At 48.2% G+C, this 27,223-nt stretch overlaps 1 protein-coding gene and 1 long non-coding RNA gene across 2 annotated transcripts; both read left to right on the plus strand.

Moving 5' to 3' along the window:
• The first annotated feature begins 1,346 nt into the window (after positions 1–1,346).
• On the plus strand, positions 1,347–5,336 carry LOC140688106 (uncharacterized). Its single transcript, XR_012062855.1, has 2 exons — positions 1,347–1,858; positions 3,423–5,336. It is a non-coding gene; the product is annotated as an uncharacterized lncRNA (long non-coding RNA).
• Positions 5,337–24,199: 18,863 nt separating this feature from the next.
• RPTN (repetin) lies at positions 24,200–27,223 on the plus strand. Its single transcript, XM_031688847.2, is given in 2 exon segments — positions 24,200–24,337; positions 25,121–27,223. Coding segments are annotated over 2 exon segments (2,241 nt in total).

Below are 27,223 nucleotides of genomic sequence, written 5' to 3' on the forward strand. Positions count from 1 at the left end.
CACTTCTCGGAGCCTCAATTATCTCATCTATAAAAGGGTAACTGCAACTGCTCCAAATGTTTCGTAGTATCTACAACACTTTTCACCCGGATCTCTGCTTGGCTAACTGCATTTCTTTTTGAATCTTTGCTCAAATCCTGCCTCCCTGATGAGCCCTATCCTAGCCACCCTATTCAATACAGTAATCTGCTCAATCCAACAACCCCACCCACCCCCACCTAACTCTCTGGCTTGTATTTTTCTTTTTCATAACACTTCTAACACACTATAAAATTCACCTATTATCTTTATTGCTGCCTGCTAGAATGTAAGCTCCAGGACAGCCAGGATCTTTGTTCTAGTTCACTGATGTATACCAAGTCTCTGATGGCATCTGGAGCAGAGTAGGCATCCATCAAATATTTGAAGAATAAATATATGAATGAATCAAATAACAGCCACAATCTTGTGAAAGAAAAAAACTACAGTAACAAATCAATCATATTCTCCCTGCATCCCAGGTCTCCTGCCTACACCCTCAAGAATTGCTAAAACGTGGTGATACCCTGTACCGTCATGTAGGGTAGGTATACAATAAGCCGTTATGAAATTAGGGGACGCAAAAAGGCTAACACATCCCACGTGCTCTGGGGCCACCTGCTGGCAACTCATCTGACAGGAATTTCCTGAAGAGAACTGAGGGAAACTCTCCCCTCAGCCAGTGAGGGTACTCAGGCTACACACAAAAAACAGAAACCTAGACCACAAATCAGGAGCTTCCAAAAGTTCCCGGAAGAGAGAGTTAAAACCTCCTCTGAAGGACCACATGTCCCAGCGTTTCCCAGAACTTACTTCCACTACTTTAAGAACAGTGAGTGGCACGTACCGAGCCCTCATCTCTCAGGCACAGTTCCAAGCACTCTCTCGTTTTATTTAATATGTGCATCAATCCCTTGGTGAACCTACCACCATTACCATTTTAGAGATGAATAGCTGCCTTTTAAAGTGAATGTTTTAAGTAAAGCAGCGACCCCATTTAAAGTAAAATACTGATAGGAAAACTCGAGCCAGGGTGTGCACCCGGTGCCAGGGGAGCCCCAGCGCACCTGAGGGGCAGGTGTGAGGGCCCAGCAGCCCTCCCCTCAACTCAGTCGGGCGCCACCTCAGTCCTGGGCTCTGGATCCCACAGGCCGCCCCGCTTCACTGTGGTCACCTCAGAAGGAGGATGCGCCCCAGCAGCCCGCGTGAGCTGTGCGCCACGGACTCTTTCCAGGCCTCCGACGCCCCCAACAGCCTTTCTCCGCTGAACCGGCTGCGCCCCGCCCCTCTTCCCGGAAGTGCAGCGTCTCTTCCCGGAAGTGGCTCTCTCCACTTCCCTGGGCGCCAGGGGACGCTGTGCGCACCGGCGCCTCAAGGGCACTTGCCCGAGGCAGCGCCTGTCGCTGTTTCCAAACGCACCACCCCAACCCGCACTTCTCCAGGAGGCGAGGGGCCACGCAGGAGGCCGAAGGGCTGCCCGCCCCGCACGCCCCCACCTCCGGCGCGGCGGCCACTGCTCCGAGGGGCCTCTGCGTTCCGGGAGGACGCGGCGCGTAGTCCGGGCCTTACCTCCCCGACGGGCCTCGGGGCCCTTGATGGAGGGGCCTTGGCTCCGCAGGGCTCAGGCCTGGGCCTCTCACGGCGCCGGGGTCTGGGAGCTCTCGCGACGCCCCTCGGGGAGGCGGAGGCACGGTGCTTGGGGGGCGAGCATCCCCGGATGGGATCAAAGCCCGGGCCTCCAGGACGCCGGACAAGTGCGCCCCCTGCCTGTCAGGCGGAGGCTCGGGCTCCTTTGTCCTCAACTAAGCCCTGGAGACAGTGTTTCCCAGGAGGATGCGAGGTGGGTTTAGGTGCTATAAGCGCTTTTTTGATATGCTTGAGTTACTTATTCTTAAGTGCATTAGGAAAAAAATTACTAGCACAACAACCCCTTCTACCTGGAGTATTATTTTGTTAAGAGGCTAACTCTTTAAAAATAAGTAGTTGACTTTGATTGAAATAAATAATACACAGATGTAAAAAACCACGGTGGTGGTACTCAAATGACCAAAATCCAATAAAACTATCAGCCTCACAAGGATAATGAAGGGAATATGTGGTATGATGGTTAATATGTGTCAACATGCAGGGTGTTTTTGGATGAGGTTAACATTTAAATCAGTACATTTTGAGTAAAGCAGATTACCCACCATAATGTGGTGGGGCTCATCCAATCAGCTGAAGGTCTGAAAAGAATAAAAAGACCCACCACCGTGAGCAAGAGGGAATACACCACCAGAATGCTTCTCCCCTCCATCTCCCTGAGCCTCCACCCCAGGGTCTGACACTTTTTACAGATGAAACGTTATTCTCTGCTCTGCCTTCAGATGTCAGCACTGAAGTGTCCAGGTTGCGTCAGCAGACCCAGGTGTATTTCCTTCCCTGTGCCTTTAATGTCTGTCTCCCTGTGAGCACAGGACCACATAGCAGAGCAAGGGGTCCCCAGCTGCAAACTTCCACCTCTCCTCCCCATCTTACTTCTAGCCATTGACAAACCTAGATATACAGGGTTGGGGGGGGCAGGGGGGAGAGAGAGAGATGGATGATACATGAGCAAAAGAGTAATAATAATACTGTTATCAGTTGTTATTTATCAGCCCAGGGGAAGGGACCAGGTTTCCACAGAGGAGGGCCTATATCACTACGGTGTTCTATGCAGTCTGTGCCAGGGCTGTCGCTACACTGAGGCTGGCAGGAGGAGCCACTGACCTCCACCATCTCCCGGCCACAGTGGACAGCCAGAGCTCTGAGACTCAAGTCAGCCGGCCAGCCTGTGACAACCAAGCCAGCCTTGGCTCAAACTGGGGCTCCAGGCCCAAGGAAAACATCCCTTCGGTTCCATCTCTACTGAGGAGCAGACCTTGACATCTGTGAAACACAGCCACCCAGACATAACATACCCCAGAAGGGGCCGAGCCTAGGAGCTGTGTCTCAAAACTCCTCCAGAGCCTTCCCCGAGACTCCTTTTGTGCTTCTCCGGCCTGTCTCTCCCTATGTCTTCCTCAGAAGAGAAGGGGCTGGGGGGAGACAGACACCAGAAGTGAGAGAATGAGTCTGAATACATGACCAGATCTGAAGGTACCTGAGATGCCTCACTTTTTGGAAGTGAGTAGTCCTAAGTGTGCTATAGGTCCTCTGTGAGCTCTCAGGACTCGCCATCCTGAATGTCCCCTGGGGCCGATCCAGCTCTGCGTTCTGTGCCCACAGGCCAGAGACACCAGCAGCTAAGACCCTCCCGCAGGCGTCCTGTGCTGTAATTCACAGCGTGCATCACAGCTTGTTGTTTTTGTATGTGATTATTTGATTATTAAATTACTCAAAAACCACAAAAGTCAGGAACTAAATTGAATCTTGTTATTCCCTAGACACATGCCCAGGACTCAGCACAGAGCAAGCTCATGTAATATCTATTGAATAAACACACAGGAAGGAATGAGAACCCATCAGTTCTGAGTGCCACATTTTATGAGAGGAGCTGACAAACTACAGCATAACCAGAGATGGCAGCCAGGACCTTGAGTGTTCTGGAGACCTCGTCACATGACAAAAGGTTAAAAGAACAGAAGAGATAGACACAGAGAAGAGGAGATGGAAGAGGGAGCTTGGACAATTGTTTTGTGAAATCACACGGAGGAATAATTTGATGAGCTTTGATTTATATTGTTCCAGAAGGCCGAGTGGGAGCCAGGGAGCAGAGCTCCCAGGGGGATCGTAGCTCCAAGCAGATGGCCATTCCCCACGGCTGGAACCACCCAGGTAGGGGGCAGGCTGCCTCCTGCAGAGGGCCTCCCCCACCAGAGGGGATGGCCACTCAGAGGACGGACACCACCAGGGGGAGGGGCACAGGATGGGCCTGCACCAACTGCTCAGACTACCTGGAAGATTCCAGATTCATCTCTCCCATGACGCAGGAGGAGAACAAGTTTTCATGTGACATGAGTCCTGTGAGGACCTGAGCAAAACTATGAAAAGGGAAAATCCGACTTCAGCGTCCCTCACTTACCTTTTCAGAACCTTATCATCTCTGTTTGTAAAACTCCTAACACTAGCATTCTTGTCTTGGATGTGAGTAAAGGAAGAAAAGAACTTACTTAAGAGGTTACTGCCTTAATATATGCCAATCCGCACTGGGAAAGATGGGGCCTCGTGAGACCAACGAGCAGACCTAGTGGTGGGCCTGCAGCTCAGTAGCGTCTGAATGGGAACGTCCTCCGACCGACCAGCCGACGAGGGCTCCGGCACAGCACTAGTCAGGGGCACCGGGGCTGGACTTGGGGGCAGAGTCCTGGGTCTGAGTCCTGGCTCCGCCTGACACTGACTGCGCCAGTTACGCTGCTGGTTAGTTTCTTAGCTTCTCTCAGCTTCACTTCCCTCACCTGTAAAACAGGGTTACTGCCCCCCTTGTCGAACACAAACATGCAAGGAGCAGAGAGAGGCTGTCTGAGGGGGACACAGGGGGAGAAACACCAGCTCTGACCCAGGCAGAGGGCTGCGCTGGGCTCTCCGCCACGCCTGGTCCCTGCCGGGAGCCCGGTGCTCCCTCCTGGCTCCTGGGCTCCCCGGTTCTCTCCCACCATCCCAGGCATGCCCAAAGGCCTCCGAACTCCCTCCCTCCCACAACCTCTTCCAGCACCCCAGAGGATTTCCTCCCCCTCCGCCCTTCCCATCCCCAGAGGCATCTGCCTGCTTCAGAGGGAGACAGTTCCCATAAAGGAAAAACCAGCTTAGCCAATTCAGGCCACTAAACCCTTGGGTTTCTTTATGGCAAATAAAGGGCTTCCTTATTCTACTGCACAGAACTGACTCAGAGCAAATTAAAACTGATTTCCACCTCAACCTGATGACCTCGCTCCTCACTGATGAGATGACAACACAGACACACACACACACACACACACACACACACAAAATCAGCTAAACTGCAAGACTAAGGATTTTTTTTAATTGAAGTATAGTTGACTTACAATATATTGCTTTCCCTTGTACAACGTAATGATTCGATATTTTTATAGATTCTACTCCACATATATAAAGCTATTATAAATTATTGGCTATATTTCCTATGCTGTTCATTACATCCTTGTAACTTATCTATTTTCTACCTAGTAGTTTATACCTCTCAATCCCCTTCACCTATTCCACCCCTCGGCCCCCGCCACTCTGGTAACCACTAACTTGTTCTCTGTGTCTCTGGGTCTGTTTCCATCTTGTTACATTGATTAGACTAAGGATTTAAGATTTCACCAAGATTCAAAAAAAATGGAATCTTTGGTCATTGACTGTCTGTCTGTCTGTCTGCTTATTTGTTTGGGCCCTGGACATTTCCAGTATAGATTAAGTCAGGGGTGGACAAACATTTTCTGTAAAGGCCAGATAATAAATATTTTAGGCATTTGTGACCTAAGTATATTACATAGTTACCTATATATAACATGAGAGAAAACAAATTTCCACAATTTTTTGACAAAATTCAAAATATAATAATAATGGAATGCAATTTTTTTTGTAGTACAGGTCTAACAGTGAGAAAAATTGGAATTCTTTTTTTAAGGAGTAACATTTCATTTAATTGAGGCTCAAAGTGATTTTTCCCTATCACCAGAATGAGTTGCAAATGTTCATCTGCTGTTGCTGATGTGTAATGAGATTACATGTTTCATATTTTAAAATGTCTTCTCATATGGATAGATATTGCCAAATACTTAATCATCCAAACATGAATTTAATTAAGCATATTCATCACTTGGAACGTATTAATGGAATACTACTAAATTCATCTCTTGATATTTTCCTTAAGAAATAGCATTACATTAAAGAGTGATTCCTTCCAATTGAAGGTTAAGAAGAAAGCTTTTCAATTGCACAGGTAAATGGATTTTGAAAAATGGAAATTTCCTTTTCATTTGCATTGAGGTCCAAAAAAAACACTGCTGAAACTGTAGTTTGAGCTCCGAATATACATTTACTACAAACTTGTGTGGCAATGAAGACCCCACTTCTTATTTTAACCTTGTATAGCACGGGAAGCCTGTAGAACAGTTTGACATGATTTGTGATTCAAACAATGTTAGCTGTCTTTGAAATAATTTTACCACAGTATAAGTTTCACATCTAAGCGCTGTTTTCCTTGTAACTTTAGATTGAATTCATTAGGATTCAATTACCGAGTCTGCCACAAAAGCTAATTTCCAAGGCCATCTGTGTTCAAAACCAGTGGACGAGGATGATTCTTCTCATTCAATAAAAATTTCAATCTCAGCCTTGAACTCAAGACTTCACAGTGAAACATGGCCACTGTTCAGCCATCGAACTGTTGTGTGCAGGCAAGTGAGGACAGCAGCTTCTATTTCTGACCCAAAAATCACAGAAGTGAGGATAGTAAGTTCATGAGAGCAAATTAAGTTCACCATTGACACCACTGGTTCAATAACATGATCCAAATATTTCCTTCAAAGTATCTGCTGGTGACTAACACAATGATGAATCATAGACTTTAATGACACATTTTCATGAGCTTGAAAAATTTTCCAACTCAGCCCTTTTCTTCTCCAAATATATTTTTACCCATCAGTTATAACATAGCTTAGCAGATTCCACCTCAGGGAATTAGTACTTTCTCTACTTTGAAAATATCCATGCAGGTAGTTTTTCCACACAGACTGTTCTAATTCTTTAGTCTCTTCAAACTCAGCATTTATTCCTCAAATAAACAACAACTGAGCAGTATCACAAACATCCTGTCAACTCCTCAAGAATCAAAGAAAATCACTCAGAATTATTTGCCTTCTTTTTAACTGACTATTGATGTTGTTCTCAATGTCCTAACTCGTTGCCAAAAGGCTAAACATCCTAAGCAAGTTTTATTTCTCTGGACATATTTCTTCATCTGCTGCAATCAAATGATTTAATTAACTCGCCAATGGTAACCAGTTTTTCTTGCTTGGCTAACAAACGGGCCACTCAGAAACTCACTTCGGCTGCAGTCTCATTTTCATTTTTTGTAAAGAAACTCTGCTGTGAGGAAATATTTCATTTTAAATCCTGATTTTTACCCTGTTGCTCCCTGTAAGTTGGGAACATTGTGATGGGTGCTTAGTCTGATAACATTGACACATATTATGTTGTTTTAGCACAGCTATGGTGTCACTGCATGATAAATGTGGTGCTTTGCCCTCTGTTTCCATAGCAACAGCAAAAATACCCTCTACTTCTCTGTGCCTTAAAAGTGTGATATTTAAAGTCTACTTTCTTCTTTTACTTTGACATGACAGGTGTGCACTGGTAATGAAAAATAAAATATGATGTTACAGTAGAATGGTAAGCCTGGCACTGGAAACAGCGTCAAGTTATAACCGCACATTGTAGCTGACCCAGCACCGGTATGAAGATGTGAAGCTGCTACCGCACAACAGCAACCATGGACAACTAATGAGCATCACTGCGTCCCAGAAAACTATCTGTGACACGAAAACTTAATTTAAGCAGTCAGGGCTGCTTGGAGTCAGGGAAAATGAACTAGACAACCTCTAAAGCCCCCACTGATCTGAGGATCTGCTGCATGTGTCCCAGACTGTGGACACTGTAAGGCAATCAAGTTCATGAGCGGGGCGAGCACCTGCCCCCGGCACTGCTGGGCATCTGAATGGGGTAGGGAAAGAAGGCAGGGGTAGAAGAGGCAGGAAGCAGGAGCTGCTCTCAAGGCATTGCAATCAAATTGTGAGGATGAGACTGACACACACGGACACTAAGAGGATGAGGCAATTTTAACGTATGCTCTTGACATTGATTAAGGTCCCCTGAATATAGTCGGTGCCTGATAAATATTTGAAGAACTCGGTGAGTAAATGATATGCAACACAGCCAGCTCTAACCCCAGTAGGAGCTCACTATGGTGGCAAGGTTAAGTCCATAGGTTTTGGGGTCTGATGTCTGGGTTCGAATTTTGCTCTCGCTATTGACTACCTCTACGACCTCAGACAGAATATTTGACATCTTTTAACTTTACTTCTGTCTATAAAATGAGAGTGATAACATTATATATCTCATAACCTTGTGAGCATCAGTCAAGATAGTGGGTGTAAACGACTTAGTGTAGAGCCTAAAAAGCTCAATAAGTAATAGCTACCATCGTTTATATTGTATAATCAAAATTTGCTAAGAGAATGGAACTTCAATGTTCTCACTAAAGAAAAAGAAAAAAGAAAAAAAGATATGTAAGGTAAAGGATGTGTTAATTAAATAGGTGGAGGAATCTTTTCATAGTGAATATGTACATCAAGTCATCACAATGAACACTTTAAATATCTTACAGTGTTGTCAGTTATACTGCAATAAAGCTGAAAACAAAACAAAACCAAAGCCAAATAATAACAGCTAAAATATATATCAACTTTCATCAGAACAGAGTTGCCATCTAAAAAGCTCAATACGTAATAGCTTAAAGTGTTAGAGAAGGGAAGATTACTGAGAACCCTGAGGAATTGGGGCAGCTGCATGGAGGTGGATGTTAAAGGAAGGTGGGCAGAGAGGAGGAGAGGGGTGACGGCAGGCACGGGATCGAGAACACGGCTGGGAAGCGGGGCTTGTCAGGCAGCCTTTGGGAGCCTGCGGTTCCCTGGTGAGTCAGTTTTCAGGCCAATGCTCAAAGGAGGAGGCATAAGGATAGCGCTGGTTCACGTTAACCTGACAGAGAACTCAAAGCACAGCACGGGGAGCGAAAGATCCCTTCGAAATGCCTTGCTTGGACTTACGGCCCATCCACGTTCAAAGGCCCAGCGCTGGAGGGGCCAGAGCCACGGAAGCCAGCAAGAGGCTCTCAGGGTCTCAGGCTCTGAGTGACTCTGCATGTAAGTGTCATTGTCATCACCATGGGCAACGGTGGCCAGTGTTTGTTGAGCATCTGTGAGCCAGGCACTGTGCCAGAGAACAAGGAGGGAGAAGACATTTTATGAAATCAAAGAGATTATAACATACTTTATGCAGTACAACGGAGCATGTCACAACTCTAGTACCACTTTCTGGTGACAGGAAGCAGAGGCCTCGGGGGACCAGGATTTTGATCCCGGCACACAATGAGGGTATCATTGTGTACACCATTTCCACATTATAAGCAAATCAAATCTTATGCTGTGGTTTTCAAACCCCTTCCTCAAAGCAAAGCTTAGGATGTGTTAAAGATAAAAGCAGTTCATTGGAAGGGTAGAAGCTGCAGAGTCCTTCCCACCAGGCCTCCTCACTTCAGCCCCTGACAGGTTCCCAGGAACATGGCTTGGAAACCATGGGTTTGAGGTCGGTAGCGCTGGCCCGTTCCAGCTTGAGGATTCTCCACGGGGGTAGAAAGTGCCCTGAACCGAAGTGCAGGGCAAAGATATGACGTGTCCCCAAAGCTCAGTTCAGGGAGAGATCAAAGAAGGGCTCACAGGGTGTCCCTCGGGGGAGGATGTTGAAGGGCCGGTGGATTCGGAGACATTGAGAGGAAAACAAAACACACATCAGAGGTCTCAGCACCTGAGAGGATGCATGGAGAGGGGCCCAGGGACCAGCAAAGGGGAGATGGAGTCGGAAATAAGAGCTAGGTCGGATTATGAAGACCCAGACAGAGGAAGGCGTCCTGCTGCCGGGTCCCGGGGCCAGCTGCCCGGCAAGGTCTGTGACACAGAGGACACGGTGGCTGTTGAGGCATCTGCACTGTGTCCCTGCTGGCTGCGGGTGACCATCAGCAAACCTCCCTGACACCTGCCACATCCCCTGCCACATACCTGAGCTCTGTTGTCACAAGGCCCTATACGGGAGGGGTGGGGTCCAGGGGACAGGGACTTGACACCCAAAGCAGTTGTGCCCCGATTTCCCAAACACTGGCCCGTGTAGGGTCCACGGGGAAGCAGAAGTCTTGCCACAGGAAAATCTGTGAGGCTTAGCAATGCATTGTGTCAGGTAGATCCCCTAATTCAGCGGGAGCTAAATCTTCTAAACTGTCATCAAGTCTCCTTAATCCTAAAATGCTCTTAATCCTCTGAAACACTCCTGCCTTCTTACGCGCACAAGGGTGGCAACAGCTATTATCCTCATTCACTGGGAAATAAAAGCCAAGGGAGAATCAGTCATGAAGCCTAAGACAACAAGAAAGGTGAGATGGGAACTCTGGGGAGACATTCAACAAAGAAAGGAACGGACAGAGGCGAGGATAGAAGACCGGAAATGAAGGGAAACACCCACCGCCTCAGGCTCGGTCCCCCGGAAAGCCTCGTCTGCCACCCTCTCGATAGGATGTGCCCTGGCTGTGCTGTCACGGCGCCTGCAAATGTCCTAACGCAGCATCCCTCGTACTGCGGGGACCAAAAGGGTCCACCAAGGCAGGGATCCTGTCCATCTTGTTCACAGTGTGTCCCCAGTGCCTAGCGTTTACTGAGTAAACTGGATGGCCTGGGACGGGGCGGGAAACACCAGTAGCTGACGCACGGGGGAAGCGAGACTCAGAGCACACGACTACATAGAAATAACCAGGCTGCGGAGAACCGCCTAGGCCTCTGATTGGGGCCAGACAAAAGATGTCACCTCCTTCAGGCCACTATCACGTCGCCTCAGAGCAGCCCTCCCCAGCCACCCGATTACAAGTCATAACCTGTCCCTACCCCGACTCCGCCGTCCCAGCTCGCCCTGTCCCTTCCCCTGTTCATTTCTGTCCACAGTCCTTGGCGCTAACCGACATACCGCACGTGTTATGTATGTGCTTATTGTGTCTCCCCACCCTAGAATGTACAAGCTGTATGAGGATTTCACTGCTGTAACCCCCATTTCTAGAGCAGTGCCTGACGCACAGTAGGTTACCCATAAACATTTGTTCAATGACAGAACCATGGAACCGGTGATCCACTCTCCCACCCACGGTTTACGGGAGTCCCCAGACACTTCAAATGTGAACACTTCGTCCAGGGTTTCCTCCCTGAGGACCACAGAACGTAGATCTCTCGTTCTCCACTCTGTCTCTTTCCCACCCTCCATCCCTCCTCTTTGCTCTCAACAACACTTAACGCTCTCTCGCCATGCTGGTGCGTGGAGGCATCTAAAACAGCCAAGCACAAACCAGCCCCGTGTGCATTTGCCCAGGAGCCTGCCTCTGACAGAGGCACCGGGGTGGTATGAAGGGAAGCTGTGGAAACCTCCAGTGCCACTCAGCTGAGGAAGGCCTCCAGAGCTTCCAGAAATCTGTGAACGGAGTCTTACTCTTCACCTAGCATCGTTTCTTGAAGCAAGGAGTCCCCCCACATTATGACCTGTTGTACAAAATAGAACTCCTTCTTCCTTGTCTTAACATTCTCAAGCCTTAAAGGGATGGGGACGTCCTTACTCTATTTTGGGTGTTTGTGGACATGACTATATTCATATCATATAGACCTTTCTTGATCTTACAGTCTTCCACTTGACCCCTTCCCTGCTGTCATCCTCTCTAAATGAAGAGACTTAACTTTGCCATTCAATCATGTCAACACGCATTTACAGAGCACCCACCACGTGCCAGGCACTGTTCTAGGCCCCAGGGCTACACGGTGCTTGCTATCTAGTAAGAGAGAAAGATAATAAATGGGCAAATATGTACTAAGCCAGGTGATGGGGACAAGTGCTAAGGAGAAAAATAAATCAGAGTAAGGGAATAGAGTTAGAAGACGATGCCTAGCAGGGTGGAAAGTGGGGGCTTCTACCAGGTGGCCAGGAAGCCTTCTTCGACAAGGTGACATTTGAGCAGAGACCTGAATAAAACGAAGACTCAAACCACGTGACTGTCTGTGGCAACAGCACCCCAAGCAGTGGGAGCAGCAAGTACAGGATCTCTGAGGTAGGAGGGTCTTTATCATCACCTCCTAGTGACCTTTTCTAAAATTTTCAAATCATTTCTTGCTTAAGGTATGGAGACCAGAATTACACTTCATTATTTCAGAGGCTGGTACGTTAAAGACTCAATAATGATGATGATGATCAAAAAATAATCATAGCATTTATTGAGCACTTCCTATGTGCCAGTCACTGCCAGGCTCACCCAGTTCATAAGCACCAGAGCCAGCATCACACCCTGGGCCATCTGGCTCTGGAACCAGGGAGGCTGAGAGTAGTCCTGGTCTATTTGTAGCACACATTTCAGTGGCACCCATCATTTGGGTCTCCTTTTTAATTTATTCATCCCAAGGACGTACTCCGTGCCACAAGGAGGGACACAGAGTGGAATACACGGTGCAGCAGGAAGGAAAGGCACAGACAGCCGGGGTGCCGCATGGAGGCTGAGCGCTGCCGAGGCGGTGACCCGGTGCAGGAAGCGGAGGCTTCCAAACACGTGTGCACCGAGGCGCGTCCTCAAGAAGCAGTGCAGGAATTCCTGGGCCGCCCTCCTGGGTCAGGTGGACCGCTCAGAGCCCACTGCTCCCTATGGATTATTCGGGTTGGTATTAGTAATCATAATAACTATAATAAGAGCTACTGGCGTCAAGTTGATCACACCACCAAGTATCATGATAAACCTCTCACATACAGAAAAAAATATTGAAAGCAGCTAACATTTCTCAAGTATCCACTTTGTCTTCACAGTAACTCTGTGCTGTGACAGGGACAAGAGATCCTGCAAAGACCAGCATCTGTATGTTCACAGTCTAAAGGTGGACGTCTACTGAGTGATAAGAGAAAAGGTGAATACTGGGTCTATTGAGATAAGCCTAGAATAAAAATACTGGCCTGCCATTATGGACAAGGCTTCACGCAGTCTGGGAAGAGCAAGGCAGAGGGACATTGACAATGACCAGGATTCAATAACAAAATCAAGCAAAAGCTGGCTTTCCAAAGAGAGGACTCCACGTGAGGTGGAAGCTGCTGATGGCGGGGAAGCTCCCTTCCCCTCGTGCATGGGACTGGGTCCCTGGCCGGGGAGGCACAGCAAGGTGTCGCGAACGAAATAATGCAACAGGTGGAGGACTGAGCGACATCGGAACCAGCACTTGCGGATCACGGAGTCGGTGAACACTTCATCTGCAGCGCCTGCCTCGGTCCTCCCTTCTCAGCCTCAGAGTGAATTCTTCAGGTCTGACGGCGCCGATCAGGTGACAGTCTGCAGACCAAGGAATGGAATCAAGTCCTTCTGACTCCAGGTCCGAATTCTCTCCCCAACACTGTACTTCATGAGCTTCACACTTCAAGTATTTTTCACTAAGTGCGTTCTTTTGCATTTGCTTGCAAATGAAATTCATGCCACTTTCCTGCCCACTTTCTGGACTAAAGAGATGGTCACTCAAAATCATAATCATCACTGAAAGAATGATGGAAGCAATCTGCCCTTGCTCCCCTCCGTCCTCCCCCGCCTCCATTCACGCCCCTTCCATGGTGGACACTGCTCACCTCCCCTTCCTCAAGATGCACTGCTCTCTAGGAAGCATGAGCCTTGCTGGTGATGCCAGGTGGCTCTGGGAGCATTTTGTGCCGGGCCAGGTTACGGCAACAGTGAGAATGTAGCTTAAAACGGATTCTATAAAATGGCTTACTTTCCACAGTCCACACCCTCAAGACTCAAATTAACGGCACAGATCTTACTAGTCTCACAAAGTTCCTCCACTGCTTCTCAAATAGGGTAGTTTAGGGCAGCTTCTCACCACGTTAGTGGCTAATATATTAAATACTCATGGTAGTAATTAGGCCTTGCCCGTAAAGTACTTGAGCTCCTGACACAGTCTGTAAATGGAGACATACAGACACTCAGCAGGGTGCCCAAGCTGGTCAGGACCTCTGACACCCGGTGAGTATCCAGGTGATGATAACGCCCGGGCCACCTCAGAAGGGAAGGGAGCACCCACCGACCACACCCTGCCCTGTGCCGGGCGCTCTGTGAGACATTCTCACACCCGAACTCATTTAATTCTTACAGCAGTCCTGGGCAGAGCTGGGATTCCCACTCAGATCTGCTTGACCCTTGGACCCTTGTTCTTGCTACCTGGCGTTGACTAGAGGAAAGAGAAAAGAGCAGAACATAGTCTCAGGGCAAGAAAGGTACACCTGCGTTAGAACACTGGGATTCTAACCATCGCTTTACCATTAAACCCGTGTGCGCCCTTGTGAATACCACCTGCTCTCTCCCAGGCCTTAATTTCTCGCTTTTCCAAGGTAGGAAGGCTCTGGGCCCTGGAAGCTCCCTGCTCTATGGAACCCAAGAGGCTTAAGGTGCAGGGGCTCCCATCCTTCCAGAAGGCAGGGAAGCTCCCTGCACTCTCCTTGGCCAGCCTCCCTCCTCATGGCAGAGTCGGGCTTCAGAACCCCCGGCTGAAGGGACTAGTGCACACAGCAGAAGCAGGCTGGCGTGCTGCACATATCACTAGAGGAGAGATGTTCAGATAGGTAGCCAGACTTCTGCTGACTGACCAGCCCGGGCAACCCGTCACAGCAGAATCCTGCTGGGCCTCTCCCTCTGCTGCCAGTCTTCCTCCCCAAACCCCAGCACTGTGGCCACCCTCCCCTCTGCTCCTGGGACAGGAAGGTGCTGCTGTTTCTGGGTACTGCAAGAAGCTAATAATTGCTTTCCCGCAGGGTGAACGGGCCACGTGGAGCATCTGTGACCACAATAAAGGGTTTGGGGATGACAGGAGGATGAGTAGGCAGAACTCTTAACAGCAGTGCGGTAATTGAGCCAAGCTTGGGCTGGGGCACATAGAAGGGTGTGGGGCTGCTGGGGCGTCGGCACTGGATGCAGGAGCCCAGGGGGAGACAGAGCTTGTCGGGGCTCGTCTCACTGGGAGGAATGAATGAACATGAAATGTCGCTCTTGCCCCAGCCCTGGCCCCCAGCTCTGCCATAGCCTCTTCTTACAATCCTTTTCATCGTTAACGGGTCTGGCTTCCTTACTAAACATTTGTCCAGAGGATAAATGAATAAGTGAATGAAGGAATCAGGCAATCAATGAAGCAAGCTCAGCTTTGTCCCCTAACCCCTCAGTCTTTTGTTGTTGTTGTTTCTTGAATAGGCCAAGAATTTGTTAAGTGGACGTGACAGGTAGGTGTATCATTCAAGCGTCAACTGCCCTCCTTTATGGGGACTGGGTAATAAATCACAAGAGGACTGGGGACAGCATCAACTACCAACTCCCAGATAACCTCCATCAAGGAAAGTGCCGAGGCCATCTCCCAGTGACCTCCTATGCTCCTTCTCTGCTCTGCTGGCAAAGGCCTCAGAAGGATTACTCCTCTCACTGAAGCCTTTGCAATGACTCCCTTCCATTGCCTGCTTTTCTGTCTCCACTTTCTCAGGACTCTGATCCAGCATCCAGCTGCACCTGACAGCTGAGGGAATGAGACACGGACATGAGTTTCTCGGAGACTGGGTAATCTGCTCCTCTGGGGAGCTTTAAGATTGATACCTGCCATGGATGGCCTGGGCACCGACCACCTGGGGCAGACACAGGGCAAGATGACCGCTGGAGGCCTGATGAGTCCGATTTGCACCCAACACTGCTTTCACCTTGCCCGCTCCAGAACTCCCCGCGCACACGCTGCCCGGTGTCACAGACGCACTCATCCACTGGTGGGAGCTGTGGCCCCTGGGCTGTGCGTCAGATCCCACCTTCTCCGTTGGGCCTGGGAACCATAGCGTGCAGCTATTTCTGGAGAAACTAAAACTATTCCTCTGTTCTCTCTGTGTGTAAATCCTTCAGGATACTAGCAGCCATTCCCCAGACCTGCTGACATTATCCTAGCCCACCACCGGTCCAGCTTACAAACCTATCTACCTGCCCCATACTCTGTAAGGAGCCATAATTTCCCTCAAAGTATTCTCTTTATTCCCAAGAATCAAACCACAAACAAGCTCTAAATCCTAGATCAGAACTCCCCATGGAGCACAGGCTTGCAGGAGTGGGAGGCCATTGGTTCAGCCGTGACCTGGGGGCCTAGCACCGCAGCAGGACACATGGGGGCATCCGGAGAAGGGAACCCAAGGCCTTGGCCCTCAGAGAATTCATCATCTGATCCAGGGGTAAGAATTATACATAGAAAGCAGCAGAAAGCTCTAAAAGACCACATGAAATGAGGGCTTAGCTGTACGTTTCAAAATCCCACTCTGCCAGGGACACCGAAGCCAGAGAAAGCCACCCACTCTCACACTTAAAAACCACCTACCTTGTGAATGGCAAAACAGAGCTTGCAGGGGACAGAGAAATTAAGAGACTGTCTTTTCCCTCATAGAGCTCAAAGTCTAATGAGATAGACAGATGTGGACACAGCCATTGACAGAATACCAAAGAGAACATGACAGACCATGACAGGGCTACAGTGTGCGGGGAGGGGACCGAGAAGAGAGAGGAGAGTGCTCGTTAGGAAGACTTGGAAATTTTTTTTATAGGAAAGTAAGTATTTAAATGTGTTTAAAATGGACAGGATTTTGATAGACAGAAATAGGGAGCAGTGTGAATAAAAACAGAAGGAAGGAGGGGTGCAGGGTTTGGAGAATATCAGGAGGTCGTTTGTGGTTGGGGGGAAGTCGGACTACCTGAAACCACAAAGATCTGCTTGCTGTGGAGGGAGGGCCTCGAAGAGCATCAGAGACTCTTGGAGTTGATTCTCATGGAAAAATCAAAACCCTTCACTCTTACAGGAAGCTGTGATCCTTTCTAAGGAGAGAAAATTACTCCAGGGAAAGTGTAAAAAATAGATTAGAAAGAAAAACGGGAGGCAGGGAGATGTGTTGGGAGCTATGAACAGTCCCAGCAAACAGCAAAGAGCTCCTCTCCCGAGCAGCAGCGGGAACGGGGCGAGGAGAGCAGAGAGCCCAGGCAGGAGGCAGCACAGCCCTTGGAGCACAGGGAGCTCGGGGGCACAGATGTGCAGAGGTGGGACGACGTCGGCCAGTCACGGCTTCCAACCCCTCCCTCCTCACAGATAAGGAAGGAAACCTGGTCACAAAGTGGAGGTGTTTTTTCCAAGTTCACAGCGAAAGTGAGTGCTGGGCCCTGATGAGAACCCAGGGCTCAGTCCAAGGGCTCTCGGAGCACCATAGGGAGGGGCTGGGGCCAGGAAACGCAGGAGGGGATCTGACTGTTCTTGAAAGGGGAGCAGGCGAACGCCTGAGCATTGACTTTCACATTCACAGATTCTCCCAACTCACCTCTTCCCATCCTGATGGAGCTGACTCAGGAGGTGGATCAGTAGGGGCAGGGGAACTGAAAGCACTGGCGGACCCTAAAGGAATTCCTAGGAATACCTAAAAGACGATTGAGACTTTACAGAAAGCACGTTTACCTACCTTCCCTGCCCCGCTTCCGCCACTCCCGCTTTACCTCAGGACACACTCATTCTTTTGGTTAACAAACCTTTATCAGGTGCCTACCACTGTGGGTTCTTTGGTGGCTACTGGGTTGCAAGGTTGCACAAGACCCCTGGGAGGTGCAGAGCCTCAGCAGTAACTGGAATCCCTTGCCTCTGCCTGGCTGCATCTCGGCCAAGCTGGTTTAACTTGTTGGAATCCTCAACTCCAGGCATTTAAACCAACCATCTGTCTCCAGAAGGTTTTGTTAAAACAACTCAAAACAGTCTGGCAGTTCCTCAAAGAGTTGAACACAGATTTATGATATGACCCAGCAACTCCACCCCTAGGTGTATGCCCAAGAGAGCTGAAAATATACGTCCACACAAAAACTTATACACAAAATGTTCACAGCAGCATTATTCGTAATAGGCCAAAGGTTGAAACAACCATCTGCCTATCAACAGATGAACGGGTAAACAAAACGTGGTCTATCCACACAATGGAATACTAGCCTTAAAAGGAAATGCTGAACCAACACACGTTACAATGTAGACAAATGCATGTTAAGTGAAAGCTGGTCAAAAAAGGCCACAAGCTGTGTGATTCCATTTCTATGAAATCGCCAGAATAGGCAAGTCTGTAGGGACAGAAAGTAGATTAACGGTTGCAGAGGGGATGGAGGAGGGCAAAACAGGGAATGACTGCTAACAGACGCAGGATGTCTTTGAGGAAAAGGGACAAAAATATTCTAAAACTAGCTTGGTTGCACAACACTAAAATACTAAATTGTACACTTTAAACGGGTGGATTGTAAGGTATGTGGATTAAATTACATCCCAATAAAGCTCTGCAACAACAGAGAAAAACCTCAGTAACCTGACCTAAATGATTCAAATTCTGCCACACGTGGCCAACCTTGAAGACATCTGTTTTGCTCTGCAGCATTATTAAGCATGTTCTAAGAAGTACCTAAAATTCCAAGGGGTTGTGTTCAGCAATGACTTCTGACACTTTCTAGCTTATTTCATTGGGAGTAAAATATGGCCTGAGACTTTGGAGAGGGGAGGATGATAGGATCTTGTATCCAAAGCAAATCCTACAGTAGAAGAAAAAGCTGGGCTCCGAGCTCGCCACGGGGAGCCCAGCTCCAGGCTAGATCCTGGGACCCTCAGGAATCCTAGACCCTGTTCCTTTGGCTCATAACACACTTTCTGGCAAGGTTAAAATATTGCTGAGGCTAATGTAACCTTAAAAAACCACTGACTCTTACAGAGGTCATTAATAGGGAAATGGCCTGTAATTAACAGAAAGGTAATTCATCTGCAAGGAAAGACTTTTAAATGAGAACTGATTTGTGCAGATGATAATAAATGACCCTTCAATATCAAGAAATCTCAACGGGTTTTATGTCTATTAATTAGACCCACTCCTCTCTGGGGACAGGTGTTCATTTTCCCCACCTACAGTTTATCTACTTGCTTCACGCCAAGGGCTAAGCAGGAGTGGAGAGCCCGCACCAGGGTCACACGAGGGCCTTCCCTTGTTGTACCAGCAGCCACTCTCTGGATCCTATGGTTTTCATCTCACTAAGTAGGCACCCAACATCTCAACAGAAGGAAAAAGGAAGTCTAAGTGTTCTGTGATAATTATCCTTAATGATTTGGTTAAAATAGGACAAGGAGACTCCCTGAAAACTCTATTAGCTCAAAATAGTGCCTGTCACACCCACTGGGCACATCTGCATCCCAAGAGAAAGGGACAGGAAAGGCCTACAGTGGGGTCAAGAACAGCAGGGAATGGGCAACAGGGAGAACGTCCTCAATCTCATTCTGTCAATCACAAAGGCAGAAGGGTACTTTTTCTATGTAGGTTTTATTTTTATAAGTGTAACCATCTATCTTGTCTCCCCAAAGAGACTCCAAGCTCCTTCAGTGCTGGGACCACTCAGGTACTGGAGAAGCATAGGTAAACAAGAAATAATTGACTGGTGAAGCATCGGGAGGTTCTCATTTCAAGACTGGATTCCTTCATAGCATGCACTAGGAAGTTACTTTATTCTTACTCACTTCAGCGTGTGTGGAAAGCTATTTCTCTCACTGGGGAGTGGGCAACCACCAGTCCTGTTCCAACAGAAACAGCATAACATAGGAGTTGTAACAAGGGCTTTGGAATCAGGAAGATATGGGTTCAAACCCCAGCTCAGGCATTCCAAGCTGCCTGACCTTAAGCAAGTTATTTATCCCTCTCCGAATCTCAGTTGCCTTGTTTGAAAACTGATGATAATATTCCCTGCCTCATGGAGTTGTTGTGGAATTAAACAACACATCATATATAAAATGCTTAACATAGAGCCTAGCACACAATACACTGCAGCTTAAAAGCATCTTGCCTTTGAGACCACAGGCCAACATCCAACATGAATGCAAATAAAAGCAGCAAAACAGACTCAATAACAATGAAAAAAACAGCACTGGTTCTCATGCAATTTACAAATGTCAAGTAATAGAACAACCATAATTGCCCTCCCTGTTTTCGACAGAAAAAGATTGAGGAATACAAAGTTCTTAGCCCTTTATCAAAGTCATGATTACAGCAAAGTTAAAACATAACCTCTAAAGCCCCCACTAACCCTAAGACTGAAATCGCAGCATCTTAGAATGTTAATGCCAAAGCAGAGTTTAGAGATGAATCCAACCTTCTCCTTTTGTAGACAAAGAAACTCACGGCCAACAGGTTAAGTGATTTACCCCAGATTACCAAGTCTGTTCCACGATTGCTTCAAATATGTGTTATTTCTAGCCCCTGCATCCTTCCCTTTTTCCCTCTGATCAACCTCTCTCAATATCTATGAATGACAGTAGCAATTTGAATCGCAGAGAAGGAGCCTGTGTATCCTTCCTCCCAGTGAGGTTGAAAATTCCTAAAGGACAAAGACGGTGTCTTTTGTCTCAGTGCCTGCAAAATGGCCCTCCATATACTCACAAATCCCCACGGACTGAGCAGCATGAACCGTTCTCTGCTCGTTCCATAGAAACTCACTAAGAGTTAAATGAATGCACACATAGCAGACCCTAGTTAAGAACACATTCTTTCTCCCCACAACAGCATCAGGCAGAGAACTGCCCATCTAACCAAAAGAAACAGTTGTTGCTAGGGAGACCTGGAAGACGCCGACAGAAGGGGCCACAGCTGTGCTCCCCTCCATCACAATGGCTGTTGTCTTAACCCACTTCTCATCCCACCTCTACTCTCTCTACTTGCCTCTGGGGTCACCAAATCTCTGGGGTTTGGCTCTAATAGGTAAGAAGAGACATAACTGAACAGTGCTCGTAAGTCGAGACACAAAAGCAGAAAGAAAGAGAATCTTAGCATGACCCAGCCCTCAGGATTAAAGTCCGACCAGGGCCAGGACACCCCGAACAGCAGAGGGTACAGGCTGGAGGGAGGGTGGCAGGGCTTCAAAAGGCAGACCCCCTGTGGAACGCCAGTGAGCGAGCGGCGTCTTAGGCCCTGCTCAGCCCCCTGCAGAAGTCACATCTCTTTGGCAACCCACAGTTCTCCCAGTTGTCTCGGCTTGACGCCTGGGAGTCTCCCCAACTTCCCCACCTTCTCTGCCCCCCAGCTGATGTCCCCTAACCCCATCCTTCCTTTCCTTCTATCACCCGGCTACCTCCCTACTGTTTAAAACTGCTGTGTCCAAGTCAAAGCCCTATCGCCTCTCCTGTGGCTCGTACAATAGACTTACTGCTCTCCCTGCCCAGGCGTGCCTCCTTGCAGTCCATTCTGGATGTCACAGTCTAGGGCGACTGACTTCTCTCAGGTTGCCCAGAACTCTCACACCTTTATCACTGAATGTCCTGGGACACCTCCTAGTCGCAGACAAACCGAGACAGTGGGCCGCCTGACCACAGGCAGATTAACATCTTCCCCCAGACAAAGTTTTGATCATGTCACTTTCCTGACCAAAATGCTCTCTGCTTCCCATTTCTCATCAAAATAAACCTGACAGCAGGCCTATCAGAGAATGTATAAGAAAGCGTACAGCTGCGCAAAGTAACGAGGATCTAGGTCTGGCTTTAGTCATGGCCCTGTGGGACTTGGCAAGGCACTCTGTCTAGCTGGATCTCAGTTTCCTTGCCTGTAAAATTAGGAGACTGAGACTAGACTTCCTTTCCGGGTCCAAAATTCTCTCATTCTCTTCTTCTACATCCCCTTTGCCCCAGCCAGAATTACCAGCTGACTCTAATCCAGACACATCCTGTGAAGTCTCTCCTTGGACCTTTGGTCTTTCCCTTCTCCTCACCAGGACTTCTCTTTGTCTGCCCACCTGAATCTTCGAGGAACAGCACAAATCCCACCTCCTAAGGGAAGCTTGGGCTCTGCCCATGAAGACACCACATGCCCCTCGGGTTTTTTTTTTTTTAACACTCAGCACTTCTCATGGCCTGCTCCTGGTGTTCAGAATCTTTTTCTCTGCTTTATTCCAACCAGACCAAAATCTCTCTGCACTTTCATGATTCTTTTGCAAAATCCTGAGCACATAGCTACAATTAGCAAGTGCCATCACTAGTAACTAATTGCTGTATGGATAGGATGCATAGGGAAAAGTCCAATCAGGGATCGAGATGTGTGACAAATTAGAAAGTAGAGGTGAATCTAGATTTTTTTTTCACTTTACGCAAGCCTCCCAAATGCTTCTATAATTCAGCAATTCATTTACTCCACTAATATTTACTGAGAATCTCCTATCTTAAGATATTGCTGGAATGTCATGGGTGCAGAGATGGGAATAAATGGAGGCCTAGGTCTGTGACAGCATCTGTATTCACAGGAATCATAAAATTCCACCTTGTCCCTCAACTCTAACTTTTTAGCAAGACCTCAGAAGATTCCAATGGTGGAAGCTCTACCACCATCACATCCTTTCCTTCCAAAACTGGCCATGTGTCTACTTCTCCTTCTAGCCTGCAGACTGTTTAAAAAAAATTATAATTAGGTCAATAGATTAAAATACACATATCTACCTATACAAGCAAGACAACCTGAGACAAATCTCTTCCAGGAACTATGTCCTGGCTGTACACCTAGAATCTCTTGACAGATTTTTATGAAGTGACTGCATTAGGATCCTTCTTTGTTATGATTTGACTGTTATCCGCCATTCGTCTTGGTGAGTGACGTGTTAAGGATGAACTTAGCCTACGCCTCTGTCTTGTGGGACCCTCTGCTGCACACATGCCTGTACACACACACTCCCCTAATTAAATGGGGCTGGGACTTGAACAGTGTCACCTGCTCTAATGACAAACAGGTTCATCAGCAAATGGGGAAGTAATAGATCAAACGGTTTGCAGAGGGAGAGGTCAGGCCGGGCTGAGCTGGGCTTGGCCCAGAGTGATTCAGGCCCCACCACAGAGTAGGTGTCTCCTGGGACGGTCTAGTAGGGCAATTAAAACCCTTATAAATAGGGTGGGTTTTCAGGTGTCCAGTATCTTCTCCGGCTTCTGAATCTTTTGCTCACACCTCCTTCAGCAGGTAAGACATGCATGGGGAAGCAATGGAAGTATCCAGGAGGCTCCTGATGCAGGCTGTGATGTGCTGGGCTGGGGAGGTCAGAGACTACTCCCTGTACCCTTGGGTGGCCTTGGGTACCTTCCTGCTTCCTTTTTTGGCTCTATCTGAGAATATAATGATAACTGGGGTGGCCTACTTCTGAGTCTGTAAAATATGCATGCCATTGTTTCAGTGTGCCTTAGGCATCCCCAAACCAAAGGCTAGAACTACTGATGGATAGCTTAGTCTCCCATCACTTACCTTTTGTGCAAGTTAAGCAAGACCCAAGAGTTTAGGGTTCATTAGGGCCAAGGCCCTGGACCATGGGGCCACAATAATATTCAAGTCTCACTGCAGTTAATTGCCACAAGGGACTCAGCTTGTTCCATGCAGTTCATCACTTGCCACTTATCCTTACAGGCATCACTGCATGCCTTTGGAACGCCAATGCGCTTTGCAGTTTGGAGACTTACAAACTCAGTAACTGGAATTTTCCCGCCACAGATGAAATATCACTGAGATTGAGATCCCAAAATATCCCAGCCTCCCAGCAAGGCCAATGAGATCCTAGCGGATCGTACATACTTCCTCTCATCTATACAGTTAACTTGGCTTGCTATTTTTATCTGTAATCATTTTCGTACTCACTGATTCTACTCTACAAGTATGTTTCAACAAGACTATTCATGCCAGAAGCATTTGCTGGGATTTAGCCCCCCAGAAAGCTTCCTCGGCCCATGGCGAGAGACCTCCAGCCTTCTTCCCCACCTGAGCAAGACTCATTAGAAGACTGACGTCTGCTGAGCACCCTGTTCAGCGGGCTAGTCACTGGTAGAAAACCATGCCTTTCCATACCGGCTTCTGGTGCTACCTCTGCGGCCTTCCTAACCTCCTTTCCTTTTTGTTCTAATATGAGAGTTTCAGTCAAGCAAATCCCACTTGGAGCAGAAGACGAGGCACGTAAACCACCTACCATATATTTTTTGTTATTTAGAAAATTGCCTCTTTTTGTATTTGAGGACACACAGCTTGTACCTTCCTTCCATGGCAGCAATGATATTTGGAGCCTGACTCTGGGTCAAAGGGTGTGAAGGGTATGGCTAACAAGGAGCCCTGTCATTTCTTAAGCGTCTTTCCCTGAGCAAGAGGGGCCTCTTTCCCTCTGGAAGTGCCATCTCCTAGTCTTCTTCTAAATATCGTCTTCTTAAAATGGAAATAGGTTGACAGAAAATACACAGTTTCTAAAAATACATAAATAAATAAATATCATCTTCTAAATAGAGACAAAATCTTGTTTCTTTTAGGTTCATTCATCTTTGCCAAAATGGCTCAGCTCCTGAACAGCATACTCGCCGTGATCAAGGTGTTCGAGAAATACGCCAAAGAGAATGGAGACCGTAACTCACTGTGCAAGAAGGAGTTGAAGCAGCTGCTCTTGGCTGAGTTTGGAGACATCCTCCGGGTAAGATGCTCAGACTCTGGGCCTCACGGAGTCAAGTGTGAGTGACTCTGACACCCGCATCCAGGGCTTGATGTTTTCTGTTTTATGTGGTCATGCACCAGCCTGACACTGAAAGAGTTTCAGGCAGCTCCTTAGTAGTTCTCTCCCAGCACATGCACATGTGTGCACAGACATGATTCATACACACACACACACACACACACCCCTCCTTGCAATGAGCTTGAACAGGAGGGAGTACAATTTCAAACTGGAAATCATTTCTCAGAAAAAATCTGATATTTGTACCTTGATTTCTATATTTTAGTGCTGCCACACACCTCATTCATTCATTCATGCATGCATTCAGCAAAGAGTCATTGAGCACCTACTCCGTACCAGCACCATCCTGGGCACTGGGGATATAAATACGAATAAAAGCAGCTTTCCCTCCCTCCAGGACCTCAGAGTGTGGTTGGAAAGACGGAGATGAGCAAACATTTGCAATATAGTATCTGATGGGGTGGGATAGCTTCCTCAAATGACTCAAAGTAGTTATTAATGAGGCTGATTTTCAATAAGTGTATCTACTCCCTATCATCAGGCTCCCATTGGTCCAGCAAGGGGTGAGGTTCTGAGAACCAGCTGATCAGAGACTAGAACCAAGCCTCAGACACTTCAGATTAGTGGTTTCTCAATCAAGGAAGGTTTATACAGGACTGAGTGGACTGGCGCATGGACATTGGCACATATCTTACTATCCACAGGAGAACATCTGATTTTGCTGTTTGTCTTATCTTCTCACAGAGACCAAATGACCCAGAGACTGTGGAAACCATCCTGAGCCTCTTGGATAAAGACAGAAATGGGCAGGTTGATTTTCATGAGTATCTCTTGTTGGTGTTCCAATTGGCCCAAGCCTGCTATCATAAGCTGGATGATGAGACACGTGGAGACAGAACTTCCCAGCAAGAAGGGGAGCAGGAGGGAACAGGAAACCAAAAGTTTCCAGGAAGTACAGGCAGACAACACAGGCAGAGGCATGAGAGAGAAAGGCAGGACTCCCACCACAGTCAGTCTGAGAGACAAGACAGGAACTCCCAGTACGGTCAGACTGAGAGACAGGATCAGGACTCCCACTATGGTCAGTCTGAGAGACGAGGTCAGGACTCCCACTATGGTCAGTCTGAGAGACAAGATGGAGATTCCTGCTATGGTCAGTCTGAGAGACAAGACAGGAACTCCCGCTACGGTCAGACCGAGAGACAGGATCAGGACTCCCGCTATGGTCAGTCTGAGAGATGAGGTCAGGGCTCTAGCTCTGGTGAAAGATTGAGTCATAAATCTGGCAGTAGCAAACCTAAAAGTCAAGGGTATGTCTTTGCCTTAAATCAGTGTGAGAAACAACTTCAGGATTCTCATTATGGCCAGCCTGAAAGACGTGGACAACGGTCAAGCTATGGCCAGTCTGGAAGACTTGGACAGGACTCTTGTTCTAACTTCACAGACCAACAGGTATCAGGCTCTTATGAACAGTCTGGGAGGCTGGGTCAGGAATCAGGTTGCAGTCACAGAAATAGGCAAGAATTGGATTCTCAGTATGGCCAGACAGACAGACAAGGCCAGAGTTTCCACTATGGCCAGCCAGACAGACAAGGCCAGAGTTCCCACTATGGCCAGACAGATAGACAAGGCCAGAGTTCTAACTATGATCAGACAGACAGACAAGACCAGAGTTCCCACTATGGCCAGACAGATAGACAAGGCCAGAGTTCTAACTATGATCAGACAGACAGACAAGGCCAGAGTTCCCACTATGGCCAGACAGACAGACAAGGCCAGAGTTCCCACTATGGCCAGACAGACAGACAAGGCCAGAGTTCCCACTATGGCCAGACAGATAGACAAGGCCAGAGTTCTAACTATGATCAGACAGACAGACAAGACCAGAGTTCCCACTATGGCCAGACAGATAGACAAGGCCAGAGTTCTAACTATGATCAGACAGACAGACAAGGCCAGAGTTCCCACTATGGCCAGACAGACAGACAAGGCCAGAGTTCACACTATGGTCAGAGAGGCAGACAAGGCCTGAGCTCTCCATATGGCCAGACAGAGACTGGGGAAACTGGGCAAAATAGGCGCTTCCGAGGAAGTGAGGGAACAAGCAGGGACTCGCGTGTTGAGCCATCAGGACGGTCAGGCAGACCAAGTCAACAGACTCAAGGACAGGAAGCGAGCCGAAATCAGGGTCACAGAGTCCAGTCTAGGGAAGGGCAGCAAGACAGCCACCAGGCGTGGGAGCCCGAGGAGGATAACCAGCACCAGCAACACAAACTAGTAGCACAAATCCAGCAAGAAAGGCCACTCTGTCACAAAGAGGGAGACTGGCAATCACGCAGCAGTGAACAGGGCCACAGTCAGGCCCAGACCAGGCAGAGTCATGGCGAGGGGCAGAGCCACCAGGCAGAGAAAGAGCAGGGCCACCAAAGCTGGGGTAGACGTGGTCATGAGGGTCAGGAAGCGCCATGTGAGGTTCGGGACAGGCAAACCCTTGAAGAGGAGCAGATCCGTCAGGCGAGGGACAGACACACCCATGAAGAGGATCCAAACCGTCAGCGACAACAGGATAGACAAACCCACGAGGATAGCGAGAGGTATCAAGGGTCCCCGGATCGACAGTCCCATGGGACCCAGCAAGGCTGTGCTAACAGAGAAAAAGTCCATATGAATGAGGATGGCCGGACCCGAGGTTCCCAGGGGAGACACAGTGACCCGGGCTTCCATCCAACCCAGAGCAGTGGGAGGCCCCAAAGAAGAGAACAGGGTGGAAGTCACCCCAGCAAGGCAACTCTTGCTCCCAACCCTCTCTGTGACTATGTGCAAGAGCAGATAGGGGACTGGCACTAG

Source organism: Vicugna pacos, chromosome 21 (genome assembly GCF_048564905.1).
Source record: "Vicugna pacos chromosome 21, VicPac4, whole genome shotgun sequence".
Taxonomy (NCBI): Eukaryota; Metazoa; Chordata; class Mammalia; order Artiodactyla; family Camelidae; genus Vicugna; species Vicugna pacos.